Source organism: Oncorhynchus mykiss, chromosome 3 (assembly GCF_057628025.1).
Source record: "Oncorhynchus mykiss isolate SJ-2025 chromosome 3, ASM5762802v1, whole genome shotgun sequence".
Classification (NCBI taxonomy): domain Eukaryota; kingdom Metazoa; phylum Chordata; class Actinopteri; order Salmoniformes; family Salmonidae; genus Oncorhynchus; species Oncorhynchus mykiss.
The window spans coordinates 17,682,105-17,699,799 of record NC_143024.1 but is presented as its reverse complement, the minus strand read 5'-3'; the positions used below and the strand labels follow the sequence as shown (position 1 = coordinate 17,699,799).

General features: G+C 48.1%; 2 protein-coding genes across 7 annotated transcripts; one reads left to right on the top strand and one right to left on the bottom strand.

Moving 5' to 3' along the window:
- Window positions 1-358: 358 nt before the first annotated feature.
- Window positions 359-3,719, bottom strand: LOC110508070 (serine/threonine-protein kinase Sgk1). Its single transcript, XM_090230557.1, is given in 5 exon segments — window positions 359-563; window positions 863-1,018; window positions 1,138-1,535; window positions 1,538-1,610; window positions 3,612-3,719. Coding segments are annotated over 5 exon segments (894 nt in total). The 3' UTR covers window positions 359-404.
- A 1,132-nt stretch (window positions 3,720-4,851) lies between these two features.
- Window positions 4,852-17,661, top strand: LOC110507902 (tyrosine-protein phosphatase non-receptor type 3). 6 transcript variants are annotated; one of them, XM_036967123.2, is made up of 27 exons: window positions 4,856-5,655; window positions 6,729-6,917; window positions 7,142-7,236; window positions 7,504-7,629; window positions 7,730-7,772; window positions 9,660-9,741; window positions 10,004-10,048; window positions 10,153-10,205; window positions 10,402-10,519; window positions 10,630-10,717; window positions 10,803-10,891; window positions 10,975-11,038; window positions 11,123-11,325; window positions 11,410-11,535; window positions 11,647-11,808; window positions 11,911-12,010; window positions 12,107-12,184; window positions 12,268-12,324; window positions 12,422-12,578; window positions 14,278-14,453; window positions 14,608-14,698; window positions 14,901-14,962; window positions 15,086-15,232; window positions 15,662-15,790; window positions 16,355-16,500; window positions 16,578-16,713; window positions 16,848-17,661. In XM_036967123.2, the coding sequence occupies exons 3-27, from the start codon at window positions 7,168-7,170 to the stop codon at window positions 16,935-16,937; spliced, it is 2,637 nt and encodes an 878-aa protein (XP_036823018.1). In that variant the 5' UTR covers window positions 4,856-5,655; window positions 6,729-6,917; window positions 7,142-7,167; the 3' UTR covers window positions 16,938-17,661. The 6 variants fall into 6 exon arrangements, with proteins under 6 accessions (XP_036823004.1, XP_036823018.1, XP_090078984.1 ...); XM_090222858.1 differs by having other exon boundaries at window positions 4,870-5,655; window positions 11,929-12,010; XM_036967119.2 differs by having other exon boundaries at window positions 5,083-5,655; window positions 6,729-7,027.
- The last annotated feature ends 34 nt before the right edge of the window (window positions 17,662-17,695 follow it).

Below are 17,695 nucleotides of genomic sequence, written 5' to 3'. Positions count from 1 at the left end.
TGTATTCTATTGTTTTATGGACAGTGATAGTACCACTGAGTTGGAGTGTAGAGGAGGCAGATACAGAGGAAGGGCTGAGACGGGATTCGTGCTCATGTCACCAGGGATGTGTGTGTTCCATAGTCCGGGGGGCTACCACTAGGCCAGACCGACACATAGTCAACCCTGACCCTAACGTTGGTTTATCCTACTTTTCTCTTTGACCCGTAATGTGATGAAGCTAGGCTCCACCTGGTTCTCCCTTTGACCCAAGGTGCAGGAGGCTGACTCCAGGTAGCTACGGTTCAATTTAACCACTGGTTCTAACCTGGCCTGAGCCTCCGTTCTCTGTGAGATATAAACAATCTGATACATGATAGGAAAATGCATTTTAATTTATTCAACACACAAATATTAGAATGATATCAGGGCTCTGTGACTCCAACCTCAGCCGGAGACATATAGGAGAACCCTGGGAAGGCTCCATTGGCCACGTCTCCCAACATGTCACTCAAACCGAGGGAGGCGGGGGCTGGAAGAAGCGTGAACTCCGGGTCAAAATACCTCATATCACACGGACCAGACTGAAAAAGAGAGGGAGGGAACGAGTGACCAGACACACATTCAGGTAGTCACAGATCCAAACTGACCCATAGCCCCTATATAAACACACACACACACAAGGTTGGGAATGAATGGGGGAGGGACTTTCCTGGCTAGCAGGTCATCCCAGGTGATGGACAGGAAGAAGGTGTAGCCCTGCAGCTCAGTCAACAAACAAAGTGAGACAGCACGTCAATGTGTGTATGGGTGCGAGTGTGTATGTGGTCTTGCATGCATGTGTCAGCACTCTGTGCCAGGTGGGGTAATGGGGGGTGCTTACAAGGTCATGTTCCCCCCCAAGGTGTTTGGTACAGTCTCTCTCCAGCAGGCTCTGCAGCAGAGTCCAGGCAGACTGGGACACACTTCTATGGAGCTGCAGGGGGGCGTGAAGGATGTTCTCAAACATCTCGGCCTTACTGCGACTGTAGAACGGGGGCTGAGGAAGAGAGAGAGAGAAAGAGAGAGAGAAAAGAAGAAAGAGGAGAGAGGGAGCCAGATAAGTGTGCAGTGGATGGAATATGCTAGTTGAAAAGTAGCTGAAAGAGAAACACTCACCAGTCCATGAAGCATCTCATAAAGTACACTCCCCAGCCCCCACCAGTCCACAGCTCCACAGCAGGTGTAGCCTAACAGCACCTCTGGCGCCAGATACTCAGGGGTTCCACAGCAGGTTTGCATAGTCCCACCCACAGACATGCCCTCTTTACACAGCACGAAATCCGTCAGAACCACATGACCTCCACTGTCCAATAAGATGTTCTCTGGCTTCAGGTCTTTAGGGGGGGGTACAGAGGGTAAAATCACTGTGGAAAATGCGCTCTCTCAGTGTGTGTACCTGTAGACTGTTGAGGGAGGGGAGGTAGCCCAGGGCTGAGAATGTTGCTCTGGGAAGGTTCCCTCCCTCTGGAGATGGTAGAACAACTCTCCTCCATTGATGTAGTCCAGTACGAAGGAGTGTGAGAGGTCTGGAAGGAGAAGTGGAGCCCCACCAGGAATGGATGCTGCAGTCCCTTCAGCAACACACCTCTCTACCATCACGGCTCTGCTGGAAGGAGAGAGAGAGAGGGATAGAAAATGAATAATGGAATAGAAATAGAATATAATGGAAATAGAAATGGATGCCATCTTTCCAACAAGTCAGTTCGTCAAATTTCTGCCCTGCTAGAGCTGCCCCGGTCAACTGTAAGGGCTGTTATTGTGAAATGGAAACGTCTAGGAGCAACAACGGCTCAGCCGCGAAGTGGTAGGCCACACAAGCTCAAAGAACGGGACCACGAGTGCACGTAAAATCCTCTGTCCTCGGTTGCAACACTCATTACCGATTTCCAAACTGCCTCTGGAAGCAACGTCAGCACAAGAACTGTTCGTCAGGAGCTTCATGAAATGGGTTTCCATGGCCGAGCAGCCTCACAAACATAAGATCACCATGCCCAATGCCAAGCATCGGCTGGAGTGGTGTAAAGCTCGCCGCCATTGGATTCTGGAGCCTTGGAAACATTCTCTGGAGTGATGAATCATGCTTCACCATCTGGCAGTGCAACGAACACTACCTTCTCCAATGCATAGTGCCAACTGTAAAGTTTGGTGGAGGAGGAATAATGTTGTGGGGCTGTTTCATGGTTCAGGCTAGGCCCCTTAGTGCTAGTAAAGGGAAATCTTAACACTACAGCATACAATGACATTCTAGACGATTCTGTGCTTCCAACTTTGTGGCAACAGTTTGAGGAAAGCCCTATTCCTGTTTCAGCATGACAATGCCTCCGTGCACAAAGCGAGGTCCATACAGAAATGGTTTGTCGAGATCGGTGTGGAAGAACTTAACTGGCCTGCACAGAGCCCCGACCTCAACCTTATTGAACACCTTTGGGATGAATTAGAACGCTGACTGCGAGCCAGGCCTAATTACCCAACATCAGTGCCCGACCTCACTAATGCTCTTGTGGCTGAATGGAAGCAAGTCCCAGCAGAAATGTTCCAACATCTAGTAGAACGTCTTCCCAGAAGGGTGGAGGCTATTATAGCAGCAATGTTCCAACATCTAGTAGAAAGCATTGCCAGAAGAGTGGAGGCTGTTATAGCAGCAATGTTCCAACAGCTAGTGGAAAGCCTTCCCAGAAGAGTGGAGGCTATTATAGCAGCAATGTTCCAACATCTAGTGGAAAGCCTTCCCAGAAGAGTGGAGGCTGTTATAGCAGTAAATGCAGGACCAACTCCATATTAATGTCCATGATTTCGGAATGAGATCGTCGAGGAGCAGGTGGCCACATACACTACATGACTAAAAGTACCTGTTGACAATGCTTTATAACCCCATAATAACGCATTATAGCAGTTGGTGAGAAAATGTGTTAGGCCACCGAGCATTCAAACACGAGAATATGAAAACACAGTTGTAACTACATGTTCTTTAACTCTGGTGGCAGCGGGTTGAAGAGTTCAGCACCACTGACAGCACGCGCTCGGCAGGCAGGCTATTTACAACAATCCCACACGCGCTCCTGTCAAAAGACCTCTCTGACGTAGGCCTAATTGAGTCCAAAGCACCTCTGTAGGTGTAACAGATGTGAAACGGCTAGCTTAGTTAGCGTGGGCGCTAAATAGCGTTTCAATCAGTGACGTCACTTGCTCTGAGACCTTGAAGTAGTAGTTCCCCTTGCTCTGCTCGGCTTTTGTGGCGCGATGGGTAACGATGCTTCGAGGGTGACTGTTGATGTGTGCAGAAGGTCCCTGGTTCGCGCCCGGGTATGGGCGAGGGGACGGTCTAAATTTGTACTGTTACATAGGCAACATTGTGTGCAAGTCACTCATCCACAAAATCCTGAAAGGGGCTCCCGCGCTGTCGAATCAACGCTCCTATCAATGGAAAACCTTCTAAAACTTTGTAAGAGCATGGACAGACAATGCTACTGCTTTGTGGAATGTGTGTGACACCAGTCATATGCTCCCCACGGTAAGCACGGGGAGTTGGCTCAGGTCTAAACCCTACCTCCGCCAATCTCCCCAAAAATAAATTGCGTCGTCGAGCTAACTCTTCGTATAGTCGCCGTTCCGCTCTCGCTGCCTCCATCTGCTCCCTTGGACGGCGATACTCCCCGGCCCGTGTCCAGGGTCCTTCCCCCTCCAGGATTTCCTCCCATGTCCAGTCCTCCTGGCCACGCTGCTTGGTCCTTCTTTGGTGGGGTGTACTGTAACGCTCGTCGTCGGTGGAAAGAGTGGACCAAAGCGCAGCGTGGAAAGTGTTCATGATATTTATTTACAAGAAACACTCAAACAAAAAAATAACAAATCCGAAAACGAACAGCTCCGTCAGACACTAAACAGAAAATAACACCCCACAAAACCTAAACGGATAATCACAACTTATATATGATCCCCAATCAGAGACAACGATAGACAGCTGCCTCTGATTGGGAACCACACTCGGCAAAACAATAAAAACATAGAAAACGTAGATTTTCCTACCCGAGTCACACCCTGCCCTAACCAAACATAGAGAATAAATGTGGATCTCTAAGGTCAGGACGTGACAGTCAGACCATGCTGTTTTCCAAACTACCCCAGGAAGATGTCAAGGTCAGACCTCATCTGCTTTGGTCCAGATACAGGTACACTCTGCTCAGAGTCACTACAGGCTGTAGTGACTGAGGAGGAATGACTACTGTCGATTTATCACACTCAACATTGACCTGATCTATGACCTCTGACATTCAACCTTCCTCTCATTGGCCATTTAGAAAACACATGCTTGCATTATAATGGACCTACACTATATATTTATATAAATTATAATGGATCAACAATATATATTTATATAAATTATAATGGACCTACACTATATATTTATATACTATATATTTATGTAAATTATAATGGACCTACACTATATATTTATATAAATTATAATGGACCTACACTATATATTGTCAAATAACTCCCCCTTTTCAGGCCTGCAAATTGATTTTGACAAACAAATCAGTCCCCCCAAAAATCTGTGCGGCCCTCGAACCAAAACGTTTGCCCACCCTTGTCCTAGGTGGGCCAGAGTGTCAGTGGATTTTTTTCTCCTCCCTTGTACTTGATTGATCAATTAACGCCATTAATTAGTTAGGATCTCCCCTCACCTGGTTGTCTACACAAATTAATTCGCCACGAATTGAAAAAAAATAACGAACACCCGCTTCAGCAGTACCTCGTTTTCCCTGTAGATGGCAGCAGGACCCCAGAGAGGTTCCATGGGAGTAAATGACAGGCTGTTTGACATTGGATTACAACATATTCTGTTAGGACACAGACCGGTACATTGATAGTAATGTGATTGTCTCGATCGGATAAGAAAATCACATTTTAATTGGGGATGTAATTAGACAGGTTTCATTCTCTTCATCTGTCCTGGAATGGAACAACTGGAGATATCTGACTTTAAGGATGAGTACAGATGAACGAGGAGAAGAGACAATGAGATTGAGTCATTTGACGATTGAGATATAGGAAAGGAGACAAGGAGATGACGCTGCGAGCCCCTGACTGGACCATGGATGAGCCTCCTCACGATAGGACATGTGGAAGCTATGCTGAGACACCATTCATTTTCTCATATGAATAAGTAACATAGGCTACTTCAAGGAAGGAAGGAAAGAATGATTCGTTCCCAAAGTAGTCCCAATGAACAAAACCGGAGGGACTCCACTCTTTTGCGGACCAGCCAAGAACCTAGACCGAGTTTCACTTTCACATCTCTGGAAGTTTAGCTTTTTTTCAAAGTATATTCCACCCCTTGTTCTGGTGAATCAGAGTGTCACTCTACAGTTCTGTAGGGCTGCGTGAACAGATTACATGATATCTTCTTCCTCTGATGAAAGAATATGATATGCTGTAGGCTACAGCGGGGGTGGGTGAGGACCAGAACACGCATCCATCAAGGCGGGAGCGCGCATTATGAAGAGGCGGGGCAGCGGGAATATCTCTTTCCGGATATTTACCTCCACCTGCCCGCGCGACGCGCCCAGTTCCAAGGTTTTTAACAGCGGTAGTATCAACGGACATGACAAAGTTCCCAAATCCAGGACTACTGAGGTATTTTAACTGATCTTCTCGAGCTAGATTGTCTGTGTTCTCATAACAATCCTCCAGGATCAACTTGAAATCTGAAGTAACGTTAAAGTTGCTGAATGGCATGTTGAGCGTAGCAGCAGAAGAACCTACAACATTAGGCTATGTTTATGTTGGTCGTTCATAGAGCCTACTTAGTTTAAAGTTCACGTCGAGGCTGTATGTTTCAAATAACGTCCAATATACTATATGGTAGGTTATCTTATTCTCCGTGTTAATCATTGCGATACACTAGTTTAATCGATAACCGAGATGACGTTGCTCATTTGAAAACAAGTTCGCCAATGCAACCAGGGGCACATCTCAGGCCTAGTTGACACACTTTAAATAGGCAATGTTGTATACCAATACTGCCCACTCAACAGTCTAGACTTGGCAAAAAACTCTGTCCTAAAATAGTTTAGGCAGCTCAGTTCTATCTGGTGTGAATGTCATTATCATCATGGAAAATCAGGCGTGAGAGAGTGCTCTACTCACTGTAATGTATTCAAAGTATTCAGAGTGAGTCCAAACATTAACGTGTGTGTGTGAGAGAGAGAGAGAGAGGCCTACAAAAAGACCTGTCCCACTCCCCTCAGCCTACATTAACAAGCACACACAGGGCTGTTATTAAAAGCATGGGTTAGTGGGTTGATGCCCAGTAGAACTGGTGTGTAAAAAAAACTGCAGCTCATGTGTGTGCATGTAGATCTGAGATCAGTTCCTAGGCCTGTGGATGGACCAGCTTGTCTCTGACAATGTTTAACATTCTTATCATTCAGCAGTCTGAGGAGAGAACAGGGAAAAAAGGACATGTTCAGACTCTGGACAGATAATAATGTATTACCAACATACACACTGCATTACTCATTGTAGCATGATACTGCTCCAGACACACAAATTACTCACTGGGCCTGAGTGTGAAGTAGAAAAGGGGCTGTTCACTGCAGACAATGTCATCCTTAGGGAGGGGCTAAACTACATGAGCAGATATCATCACAGTTTCCAGAGTCTGGAGGTGTTTCATTAAGATGTGTGTGTGTGTTATCTCTCCCCAGGTTGTGGAGAGATGGACTGAGGGTTGTGTCAGTGTGTGTGTGTGTGTGTGTGTGTGTGTGTGTGTGTGTGTGTGAGTGACGCGTAATTCAGAGTGCAAAGACACAGAGACGTGACAGTCCCGCGTCCCATTGTGACATAGCTACGCGGCTCTGACCACTGTCTGCGGGGGGAACACAGAGCCATAACGGGTACCTCCCCAGCATTCCCAACCAACGTGGCTCCACATACTCGTCCCTCTATTGATTTGAATGTGTTGACAGTTGGAGAAATAGCTTGAGCCGCATTGAGAATTAGAAAAGTATGAAAGCCAATGGTCCAATATTCTAGAATACTGCTGTGCGTGCACATTGTGGACACTGATAGACGTGTGTGTGTGTGTGTGTGTGTGTGTGTGTGTGTGTGTGTGTGTAAGAGGTTGAGTAACCCACGGTAACAGACATGCCCAAACCTGATCTACTGTGTTTGGTTCAACTACTGGACAACACTATCCAGACCTTTACAGTCAACGTGAGTACACACAGTCCTGAGTAGAGTGGGAATGATAGACTGGGAGACTCAGATCTCAGCTTCCTAATGATAGACCGGGAGACTCAGATCTCAGCTTCCTAATGATAGACCAGGAGACTCAGATCTCAGCTTCCCATTGATCTCAATACACAACCTTGACCTGGAGAACACACTCACTAGAAAGGCTTTACCAAAACACACTGTACTGCAATATCACACACACACACTGACTGACTCCCGGTATAAGGTTTGTTTTGCGTCTCTCAGAAGCAGGATGCAGGTGAGGTTTTGCTGGAGCAGGTGTGTAACCAGCTGGGTCTGCTGGAGAGACACTTCTTCAGTCTGCAGCTACGAGACTCCAACACCACCATCGTCACTCAAACACACTCTCCTGTGAGTAGCTACACACACACATTTAGTGAATACTCTAAAACGCACACAACAGATGGTGAATGTAGCATCATGTCTTTGATTAACATAGTTTGTCTTGCAGAGGTGGCTGGAGGCCAACAAACCACTGAAGAAGCAGCTGAAAGGTAAGAAACACTAAATGAGACCTTAGCCTGAGCCCAGTAACGCCCTACTGTTTAGCCTGAGCCCAGTGACGCCCTACTGTTTAGCCTGAGCCCAGTGACGCCCTACTGTTTAGCCTGAGCCCAGTGACGCCCTACTGTTTAGCCTGAGCCCTGTGACGCCCTACTGTTTAGCCTGAGCCCAGTGACGCCCTACTGTTTAGCCTGAGCCCAGTGACGCCCTACTGTTTAGCCTGAGCCCAGTGACGCCCTACTGTTTAGCCTGAGCCCAGTGACGCCCTACTGTTTAGCCTGAGCCCAGTGACGCCCAGTGACGCCCTACTGTTTAGCCTGAGCCCAGTGACGCCCTACTGTTTAGCCTGAGCCCAGTGACGCCCTACTGTTTAGCCTGAGCCCAGTGACGCCCTACTGTTTAGCCTGAGCCCAGTGACGCCCTACAGTTTAGCCTGAGCCCAGTGACGCCCTACAGTTTAGCCTGAGCCCAGTGACACCCTACTGTTTAGCCTGAGCCCAGTGACGCCCTACTGTTTAGCCTGAGCCCAGTGACGCCCTACTGTTTAGCCTGAGCCCAGTGACGCCCTACTGTTTAGCCTGAGCCTAGTGACGCCCTACTGTTTAGCCTGAGCCCTGTGACACCCAACTGTTTAGCCTGAGCCCAGTGCCGTCCTACTGTTTAGCCCAGTGACGCCCAACTGTTTAGCCTGAGCCCAGTGCCGTCCTACTGTTTAGCCCAGTGACGTCCTACTGTTTAGCCCAGTGCCGTCCTACTGTTTAGCCCAGTGACGCCCTACTGTTTAGCCCAGTGACGCCCTACTGTTTAGCCCAGTGCCGCCCTACCGTTTAGCCCAGTGACGCCCTACAGTTTAGCCTGAGCCCAGTGACGCCCTACAGTTTAGCCTGAGCCCAGTGACGCCCTACAGTTTAGCCTGAGCCCAGTGACGCCCTACAGTTTAGCCTGAGCCCAGTGACGCCCTACAGTTTAGCCTGAGCCCAGTGACGCCCTACTGTTTAGCCTGAGCCCAGTGACGCCCTACTGTTTAGCCTGAGCCCAGTGACGCCCTACTGTTTAGCCTGAGCCCAGTGACGCCCTACTGTTTAGCCTGAGCCCAGTGACGCCCTACTGTTTAGCCTGAGCCCAGTGACGCCCTACTGTTTAGCCTGAGCCCTGTGACACCCAACTGTTTAGCCTGAGCCCAGTGCCGTCCTACTGTTTAGCCCAGTGACGCCCAACTGTTTAGCCTGAGCCCAGTGCCGTCCTACTGTTTAGCCCAGTGCCGTCCTACTGTTTAGCCCAGTGCCGCCCTACTGTTTAGCCCAGTGACGCCCGACTGTTTAGCCCAGTGACGCCCGACTGTTTAGCCCAGTGACGCCCGACTGTTTAGCCCAGTGACGCCCGACTGTTTAGCCCAGTGACGCCCGACTGTTTAGCCCAGTGACGCCCGACTGTTTAGCCCAGTGACGCCCGACTGTTTAGCCCAGTGACGCCCTACTGTTTAGCCCAGTGACGCCCTACTGTTTAGCCCAGTGACGGCCTACTGTTTAGCCCAGTGACGCCCTACGGTTTAGCCTGAGCCCAGTGACACCCTACTGTTTAGCCCAGTGACACCCTACTGTTTAGCCCAGTGACGCCCTACGGTTTAGCCTGAGCCCAGTGACACCCTACTGTTTAGCCCAGTGACGGCCTACTGTTTAGCCCAGTGACGCCCTACGGTTTAGCCCAGTGACACCCTACTGTTTAGTCCAGTGTGCATTTTGATAAATGATAAATATAAGATTGTATTCTGTTAGAAGGTGGTGAGGGGATTGTGGGGGTCATATTAAGGTCAAGGGTGATGGATTATTAAGGTCAGAGGTCATTGGGCTGTGTCTAACAGCATCTCTGTCCAACAGGAGTTGTCTCTCCATTCTACCTGACCCTCCGAGTCCGATTCTTCATCTCAGACCCCAACTCTCTACAGCATGACCAGACCAGGTATGGACATGAGGAGAGATCATGGCCTCGTGATGAGGTAGCCCTGCCTGACACTTCAAATTCACTGGAACCTTTGGCCCAATAGGGAATTTCCTCTTGGTCTAATGGTCAAGAGGTTGGGTTCTCCTATGGGAGACCTGGGTTCAGAGCCCCTGTGTGTGTGTGTGTACCTGTAGACTATGTTGAGAGAGTGTGTGTCATTAGCTTGTACTGTACATGTGTGATTCAGATCATAAGTCTCTACTGTCCTGTGTGTCTTCAGACATATGTACTTCCTCCAGATCAGGAGTGACATCAGAGAGGGCAGGTCAGACACTACGAGCTCCCACCTACACATGCATTCCCTCTTACTCCACCTAGTGGTGTAAACAATGTGACTTTACATTGAGAAAGTGTGTGTGTGTCCTGCAGGTTGAAGTGTCCTCTGAGTGCAGCTGTAGTACTGGCCTCCTATGCTGTGCAGTGTAAGTTATACTCTTCTTTGGTCTTTTTAGTGTGTTGTCTGTCTGGGGGTTTAACATAATCTGTCCCCCCCCCTCTCTCTCCCACCCCCCTCTCTCTTTCCCCTTCTCTCTCCCCCCCCTCTCTCTCTCACCCCCCTCTCTCTCTCTCTCACCCCTCCTTCTCTCGCTTTCTCCCCCTTCTCTCTCTGTGTTGTAGCTGAGCTAGGTGACTACTCCCCAGACCTTCTCCCTGGTTACCTGTCCAAAAGCCACTTCCTCCCAGAGCAGGATGATGACTTCCTGTCTAGAGTAGAGGCTCTGTACCCAGGGCACAGGTACACACCCACACCAGGCACGTGTACAGCACCCCCCTATCCTACTAGAGGACATGGTGGAGCTGTTAGCATAATGCTGATACCAACCTATCCTACTCATGGGCTTTCAGGGGGCTGAAGGAGAGTGAGGCAGAGCTGTGTTTTCTCAACACAGCAAGAACTCTGGAGATGTATGGAGTGGAGCTACACACTGCCATGGTAAGTACCTCCATATGTCTCCCTCTGACTCGCCCTCGTCTTCCCTCTTCTCCCTCTTATGTTTCCATCTCTTTCTTTCTCTCAGGACTCTGACAGTTCCCCCCTATTGGTGGGATTGGCCTCAGGGGGCGTGGCTATCTTCTGTAACATGATTTGCTCCAGTTTCTTCCCCTGGTGAGCACCTGGACTTCTGATCAGACACACACACACACACACACACACAAATACACACCCTGAGTGTGTATTGTCTCCTGCAGGGTGAACATCATCAAGATATCCTTCAAGAGGAAACGCTTCCTTATGCATCTCAGACGCAAACATGTGAGTCCTGATTGGCTAAAAATTGCGTCCTGCTCTGCTATTGGCTGACCTTAGTGTTGTCTTCATAACCTGTGTGTGTTCCAGGGGGAGACGCAGGACTGTGTAGTGAGCCTGGTCCTGCCATGCCCCAGGGCCTGTAAGAACCTGTGGAGGTCATGTGTGGACCATCACTGCTTCTTCTACACCAACCTGGCAACCCGTAGCCCACACCACACCAACCTGGCAACCCAGATACACAACAAGCTGCTCCCACAACACTGGGCCTTGGGCAGCACTAAAACAGACAGGCAAGCACACACACATCATACACACTATCTTTCTGTCTTTCTTTTACTCATCTGCACACACACACACTCTTGTCTCCTCTGCAGTGGTCCAGTGTGTAAGAAAGTGATGGGTGGGATGGAGTGGAACCCAGCTCTGAGGGGATCCACCTCGTCAGAACACCTGGAGACCAAGAGCCTACCGTCCCGATCCCCCCCGCTCACACCTAACTGGTACTACCGACACCACAGCCTCACACACTGCTACAGCAGGAGATACCATGTAAGGGGTAGCTGTGACTAGGGGTAACTTCATCGTACCTTCTCTCTCTCTCTCTCTGTTAGGCGGAGTCCTCGTGTGCGTCATGGCGCCCGTAAACCCCGCCCCTCCTCAGTGGAGCTGAACAATGACCTGCGAGATGTGTCGGAGGGGGAGGATGTCTTTTACACCTACAGGGTCTCCCTCAGTAGCAGCAGGGGCAGCCAGGAGGGCACGCCTACACACAGGTCAGACACACACACACACACACACTCTTTCATAATGTGTGTGTATCAGTGTAAAGTACATTCTCGTGTTGGAGTCAGTTCTGAACACAGTATCTATCTCAGTGTTTCTGGCACTCACAGCCAAGGAGGTGGATGGTCGCAGGTTTATGACATCGGCACAGGAGAGGAAGACATTAAGGCCACCTCTCACTACCGGGACAAGGTCAGTTACCCAGACAGACAAGGGAGTGATCCAGTATTTGTGATAAAGTATCTCATCTGTTTGTGCCAGACTCAGTAAACTCTGTGTGTGTTGCAGCGTGCTCTTGGTGATGGCGACCTGCTATTGGTGCGTCTCGCTCCTGATCACGATGGAAAGTTTGGTTTCAATGTCAAAGTGAGTCTCCCCTTCAATTAATCACACACCTACTCTCTTACATGCAGTACCATTCCTGTATCCCTGACTGTTCCTCTTCTCAGGGTGGCGTGGACCAGAAGATGTCCCTGGCCATATCCCAGGTCAACCCTGACTCCCCTGTAAGTGTGTTATGGTTTGCATGTGTAGATAATGCATTTGTAAACAGTACTTTAGATTAATCCAATGTGATTTGACTTGTTGATGAATTGATTGTAGGCGGGGCGGGTTGAGCCAAGGTTGTTGGAAGGTGACCAGGTCGTGCTGATCAACGGTCGCGACATCTCTGAACACACACATGACCAGGTGGTCATGTTTATAAGAGCCAGCAGAGAGTCCCACTCCAGAGAACTGGCTCTGCTTATACGACGCAAAGGTAACACACACTAGAGAGAGCAAGAGAGTGGGCCTGCTAATCAGACACTGATGCAGGTACAGTGCCTTGCGAAAGTATTCGGCCCCCTTGAACTTTGCGACCTTTTGCCACATTTCAGGCTTCAAACATAAAGATATAAAACTGTATTTTTTTGTGAAGAATCAACAACAAGTGGGACACAATCATGAAGTGGAACGACATTTATTGGATATTTCAAACTTTTTTAACAAATCAAAAACTGAAAAATTGGGCGTGCAAAATTATTCAGCCCCTTTACTTTCAGTGCAGCAAACTCTCTCCAGAAGTTCAGTGAGGATCTCTGAATGATCCAATGTTGACCTAAATGACTAATGATGATAAATACAATCACCTGTGTGTAATCAAGTCTCCGTATAAATGCACCTGCACTGTGATAGTCTCAGAGGTCCGTCAAAAGCGCAGAGAGCATCATGAAGAACAAGGAACACACCAGGCAGGTCCGAGATACTGTTGTGAAGAAGTTTAAAGCCGGATTTGGATACAAAAAGATTTCCCAAGCTGTAAACATCCCAAGGAGCACTGTGCAAGCGATAATATTGAAATGAAGGAGTATCAGACCACTGCAAATCTACCAAGACCTGGCCGTTCCTCTAAACTTTCAGCTCATACAAGGAGAAGACTGATCAGAGATGCAGCCAAGAGGCCCATGATCACTCTGGATGAACTGCAGAGATCTACAGCTGAGGTGGGAGACTCTGTCCATAGGACAACAATCAGTCGTATATTGCACAAATCTGGCCTTTATGGAAGAGTGGCAAGAAGAAAGCCATTTCTTAAAGATATCCATAAAAAGTGTCGTTTAAAGTTTGCCACAAGCCACCTGGGAGACACACCAAACATGTGGAAGAAGGTGCTCTGGTCAGATGAAACCAAAATGGAACTTTTTGGCAACAATGCAAAACGTTATGTTTGGCGTAAAAGCAACACAGCTGAACACACCATCCCCACTGTCAAACATGGTGGTGGCAGCATCATGGTTTGGGCCTGCTTTTCTTCAGCAGGGACAGGGAAGATGGTTAAAATTGATGGGAAGATGGATGGAGCCAAATACAGGACCATTCTGGAAGAAAAACTGATGGAGTCTGCAAAAGACCTGAGACTGGGATGGAGATTTGTCTTCCAACAAGACAATGATCCAAAACATAAAGCAAAATCTACAATGGAATGGTTCAAAAATAAACATATCCAGGTGTTAGAATGGCCAAGTCAAAGTCCAGACCTGAATCCAATCGAGAATCTGTGGAAAGAACTGAAAACTGCTGTTCACAAATGCTCTCCATCCAACCTCACTGAGCTCGAGCTGTTTTGCAAGGAGGAATGGGAAAAAATTTCAGTCTCTCGATGTGCAAAACTGATAGAGACATACCCCAAGCGACTTACAGCTGTAATCGCAGCAAAAGTTGGCGCTACAAAGTATTAACTTAAGGGGGCTGAATAATTTTGCACGCCCAATTTTTCAGTTTTTGATTTGTTAAAAAAGTTTGAAATATCCAATAAATGTCGTTCCACTTCATGATTGTGTCCCACTTGTTGTTGATTCTTCACAAAAAAATACAGTTTTATATCTTTATGTTTGAAGCCTGAAATGTGGCAAAAGGTCGCAAAGTTCAAGGGGGCCGAATACTTTCGCACGGCACTGTAACACACTGTGTGTGTTTAGGTCCAGGGCGTGTGGCCCCCCTGCTGCAGTTTCCCTCTGCCCTGTCTCTGACTGGCCAATCACACGGTGATCCACTGCTTCTGCCTGGCCAATCAGAACAAGGCCAGACACTTGAAGAGTCCATGAAACAACTGGAGAGGGGAATCCAGACAGGCACTCTCACCTTCCACTTCGAGGTGTGTTTTAGTTATACAACAACACTATGAAAGGGACTTGCTTCTGTGTTAAATGTAACAGATGCACTTTGGGAATAACTTGTCAATAAGACCTGCTGTTGACAATCCAGACAGAAGAGCATGGTGAGTGATGGTGGTGATGTGTGTGTTGTAGAACCTGTACATGAGGAAGCCTGGCCTGTCAGTAGCCTGCGCTCGTCTCCCTGAGAACACAGACAAGAACAGATACAAGGACGTGCTGCCCTGTGAGTACACACACCATCTCACACACTGCGTGTCCTAGTAGGAGTGACTCGACATGCCAGTGTACCCATCTTCCCTAATGTCCTGAATTTGTGGAGATGGAGGACAGGACACGGGTGCTTTGTTTGTTGAGCTGGTACGGTGGTTTGGGTGGATCTGGAGGGCCCTGGTTCTGACTCCATCTCTAATTCTTTGTTCTGTCAGATGACATCTCCAGAGTGGTACTTCAGGACCAAGAGGACTACATCAATGCAAGCCACATCACGGTCAGTACACACTGTGTTTAGTGTTGTCCTTGTTGGTTTGTGTATAGTGATGCTGTATTTGTGTAGTGTGTGTGTGTGTTTGTTGTCTTGTTTGTGTATAGTCATGCTGTGTGTGTGTCTCAGGTGATGCCCCCAGGGTCTGGTGTGTGTCTGCGCTACATTGCAGCTCAAGGACCGCTGCCTCAGACCTGCACTCACTTCTGGCAGAGTGTGTGGGAGCAACACACACACACCATCATCATGCTCACCACACTCACCGAGAGAGGACGGGTATGCACACGGGCCCTCTCTCTTTCAAAGAGTGAAACACATTTAGTGAATGAGAATGGGTACAGCACACACAGGTTTACCAAGGTCCCAGGCTCATTGTGAGTCGCTGTCTGCGTCTTTGCCTGCCTGTTGCTTGGTAACCTGAAGCTCTCACTGATTGATTGTCTTGCTGATATTCCACAAGTTCCCTGGTTTTTCTCACACACACACATTCATGCTGACAGTCAGTTTCCACTCATCTCCTGATGTAATATATGTACTGGCCCTGAGAATGTCCTGAGATGTTTGGGAGAACACAGTGAGTGAAGCACAGACTCAGAAATATGAAACACAGCTCAGTAAAATAACATTTCTCAGAGCTTAAAGATTACAGACTCTATAGTAAATCAATATTAATGAATATCAAAATCAATCATGTGTGTGTTTCAGACTAAGTGCCACCAGTACTGGCCACACCCTCCTGAAGTGAGGGATTATGGGTACCTGAGGGTCAGCTGCCACTCTGAGGAATGCAACCTGGCCTACGTCACACGCCAATTCACCCTCACACACACACAGGTAACACACAAACAAGACCTGCCTCACATAACAGGAGGTGTGCCATATATGTATGTGTGCCATATGTGAGTTCTCCACAGGAAACATTGACCAAACTATCCCCATCCATCTCCATACGTTTCTGCTTCCATTGGTATTGTGTTTATTTACCTTTACAACACAGAGGTTAATATAGAACATGTTCTCCTTTACAATAATAGCCTGCCAAAGAGTACACACAACACTACACTGCTGTGCAGACCCATCTGTTCCTTTGGCTGTCAGTTAAACCATGCATGGACCACAGGCTGGACAACACATTCCTCCATCTCTCCCTCTCCTCATCTCTCCTCCTCTATCCCTCCTCCATCTAACTCTACTCTCCTCCATCTCTCCCTCATCACAGTAACTAACGAGTTACCATACCCTACACGTTTCTCTCTCCTCCATCTCTCCCATTACAATCATCACATATCCAAGTTCATTTAATTTATGAAAATATCTTTGATGAGAGACAGATGAGAGAACACACACTTTTCCCCTAACTGTTTTCCGTCTGTTTTTCCTATACGTGTGTGTTTCCAGCTGGGAGAGGAGCGTTCGGTGACCCACCTGCAGTATGTAGCATGGCCAGACCATGGTGTACCTGATGACCCCTCAGACTTCCTGCTGTTCATCACCTCTGTTAGAGAGAGGAGGACAGGAGACACACCACTTATGGTGCACTGCAGGTACACACACACACACACACACACACTAGGGTTACAAGATTTTTAACACCTCATGTATGTTGTTGATATAATTGCAGCGCAGGGATTGGGCGTACAGGTGTTCTCATTACCATGGAGACGGCGTTGTCGCTGTTGGAGAGCGGTCGACCTGTGTTCCCTCTGGACATCATCAGGACGCTCCGAGACCAGAGGGCCATGATGATCCAGACCACGGTACACACACACCTATACGTCTAACCATTAGCTACTCTCCTCTCAAGATCAGCATTGAAACCCTAATGACTATGTCTGCAACTTCCTTTGGTATGTTTGTATGTGACTGGACTGTTTTTATGTTTGTGTTCAAGTGTCAGTTCCGGTTTATGTGTGAGGCCATCCTGCGTGTCTACAGAGAGAGAGAAGAGAGTATTCTGCAGCACCACCCTCAGCACTGCTAATGGACCATTAACAGGAGGATGGGGGGACAGCTAGCCACAGCACTAGGCAAACAGGAAGATGGGGGGACAGCTAGCCACAATGCTAGGCTAACAGGAGGTGGGGAGACAGCTATCCACAATGCTAGGCTAACAGAAGGATGGCTAGCCACAGCACTAGGCTAACAGGTGGGAGGACAGCTATCCACAATGCTAGGCTAACAGGAGAAGAGGACTGCTAGGCTAACAGGAGAAGAGGACAGCTAGGCTGTAGCCTTAGAGAGCCATAGCACTCCACTAGCCTTAAGTGCTCGGCAACGGCTAGCCTTCTGTTGCTACAGCACATAACGAGCCATAGTGCCGAATGTGCTCAGCTAGTCCTATCCTTATGTTTGCCATAGAGCACCGCTAGCAGGAAGGACCATGTACTGCAAAGGTCTTTTTAAAATGTATTTAAAAAAATATATATAATAATTCTCTGGGACCAAAGTGCTACTGTATGAGTGACTGAAGACTGTATCTCAGTTCCTCTTGAGTGGCGGCTATATAGCTTTCCTAATAGTGGGTTGAGGCAAGTTCCTCCTGAGCGGAGGCTATAGGATTGACTGGTCTGTCTGCATTGTTGGGAGAGTGTTGAGGCTTTCGGTGGATTCACAGTAGAGATGAACACTGCCAGAGCCACCACACACTACCCCCGATCCCACCTTCCCTAAATTATTGACACACTGAATAAACACACTGACATCTACTTGGAGCTCTTTGTCTGTTTGTTGACGGGGTAA

Bases quoted from the DNA above. Each gene is read 5' to 3' on its own strand.
- LOC110507902 (XM_036967109.2), top strand. From the start codon at position 5,518: ATGAAGAGGCGGGGCAGCGGGAATATCTCTTTCCGGATATTTACCTCC. The intron at 12,011-12,106 runs GTCAGTTACCCA...TGTGTGTTGCAG, and splicing joins CCTCTCACTACCGGGACAAG to CGTGCTCTTGGTGATGGCGA. The intron at 14,699-14,900 runs GTGAGTACACAC...TTGTTCTGTCAG, and splicing joins ATACAAGGACGTGCTGCCCT to ATGACATCTCCAGAGTGGTA.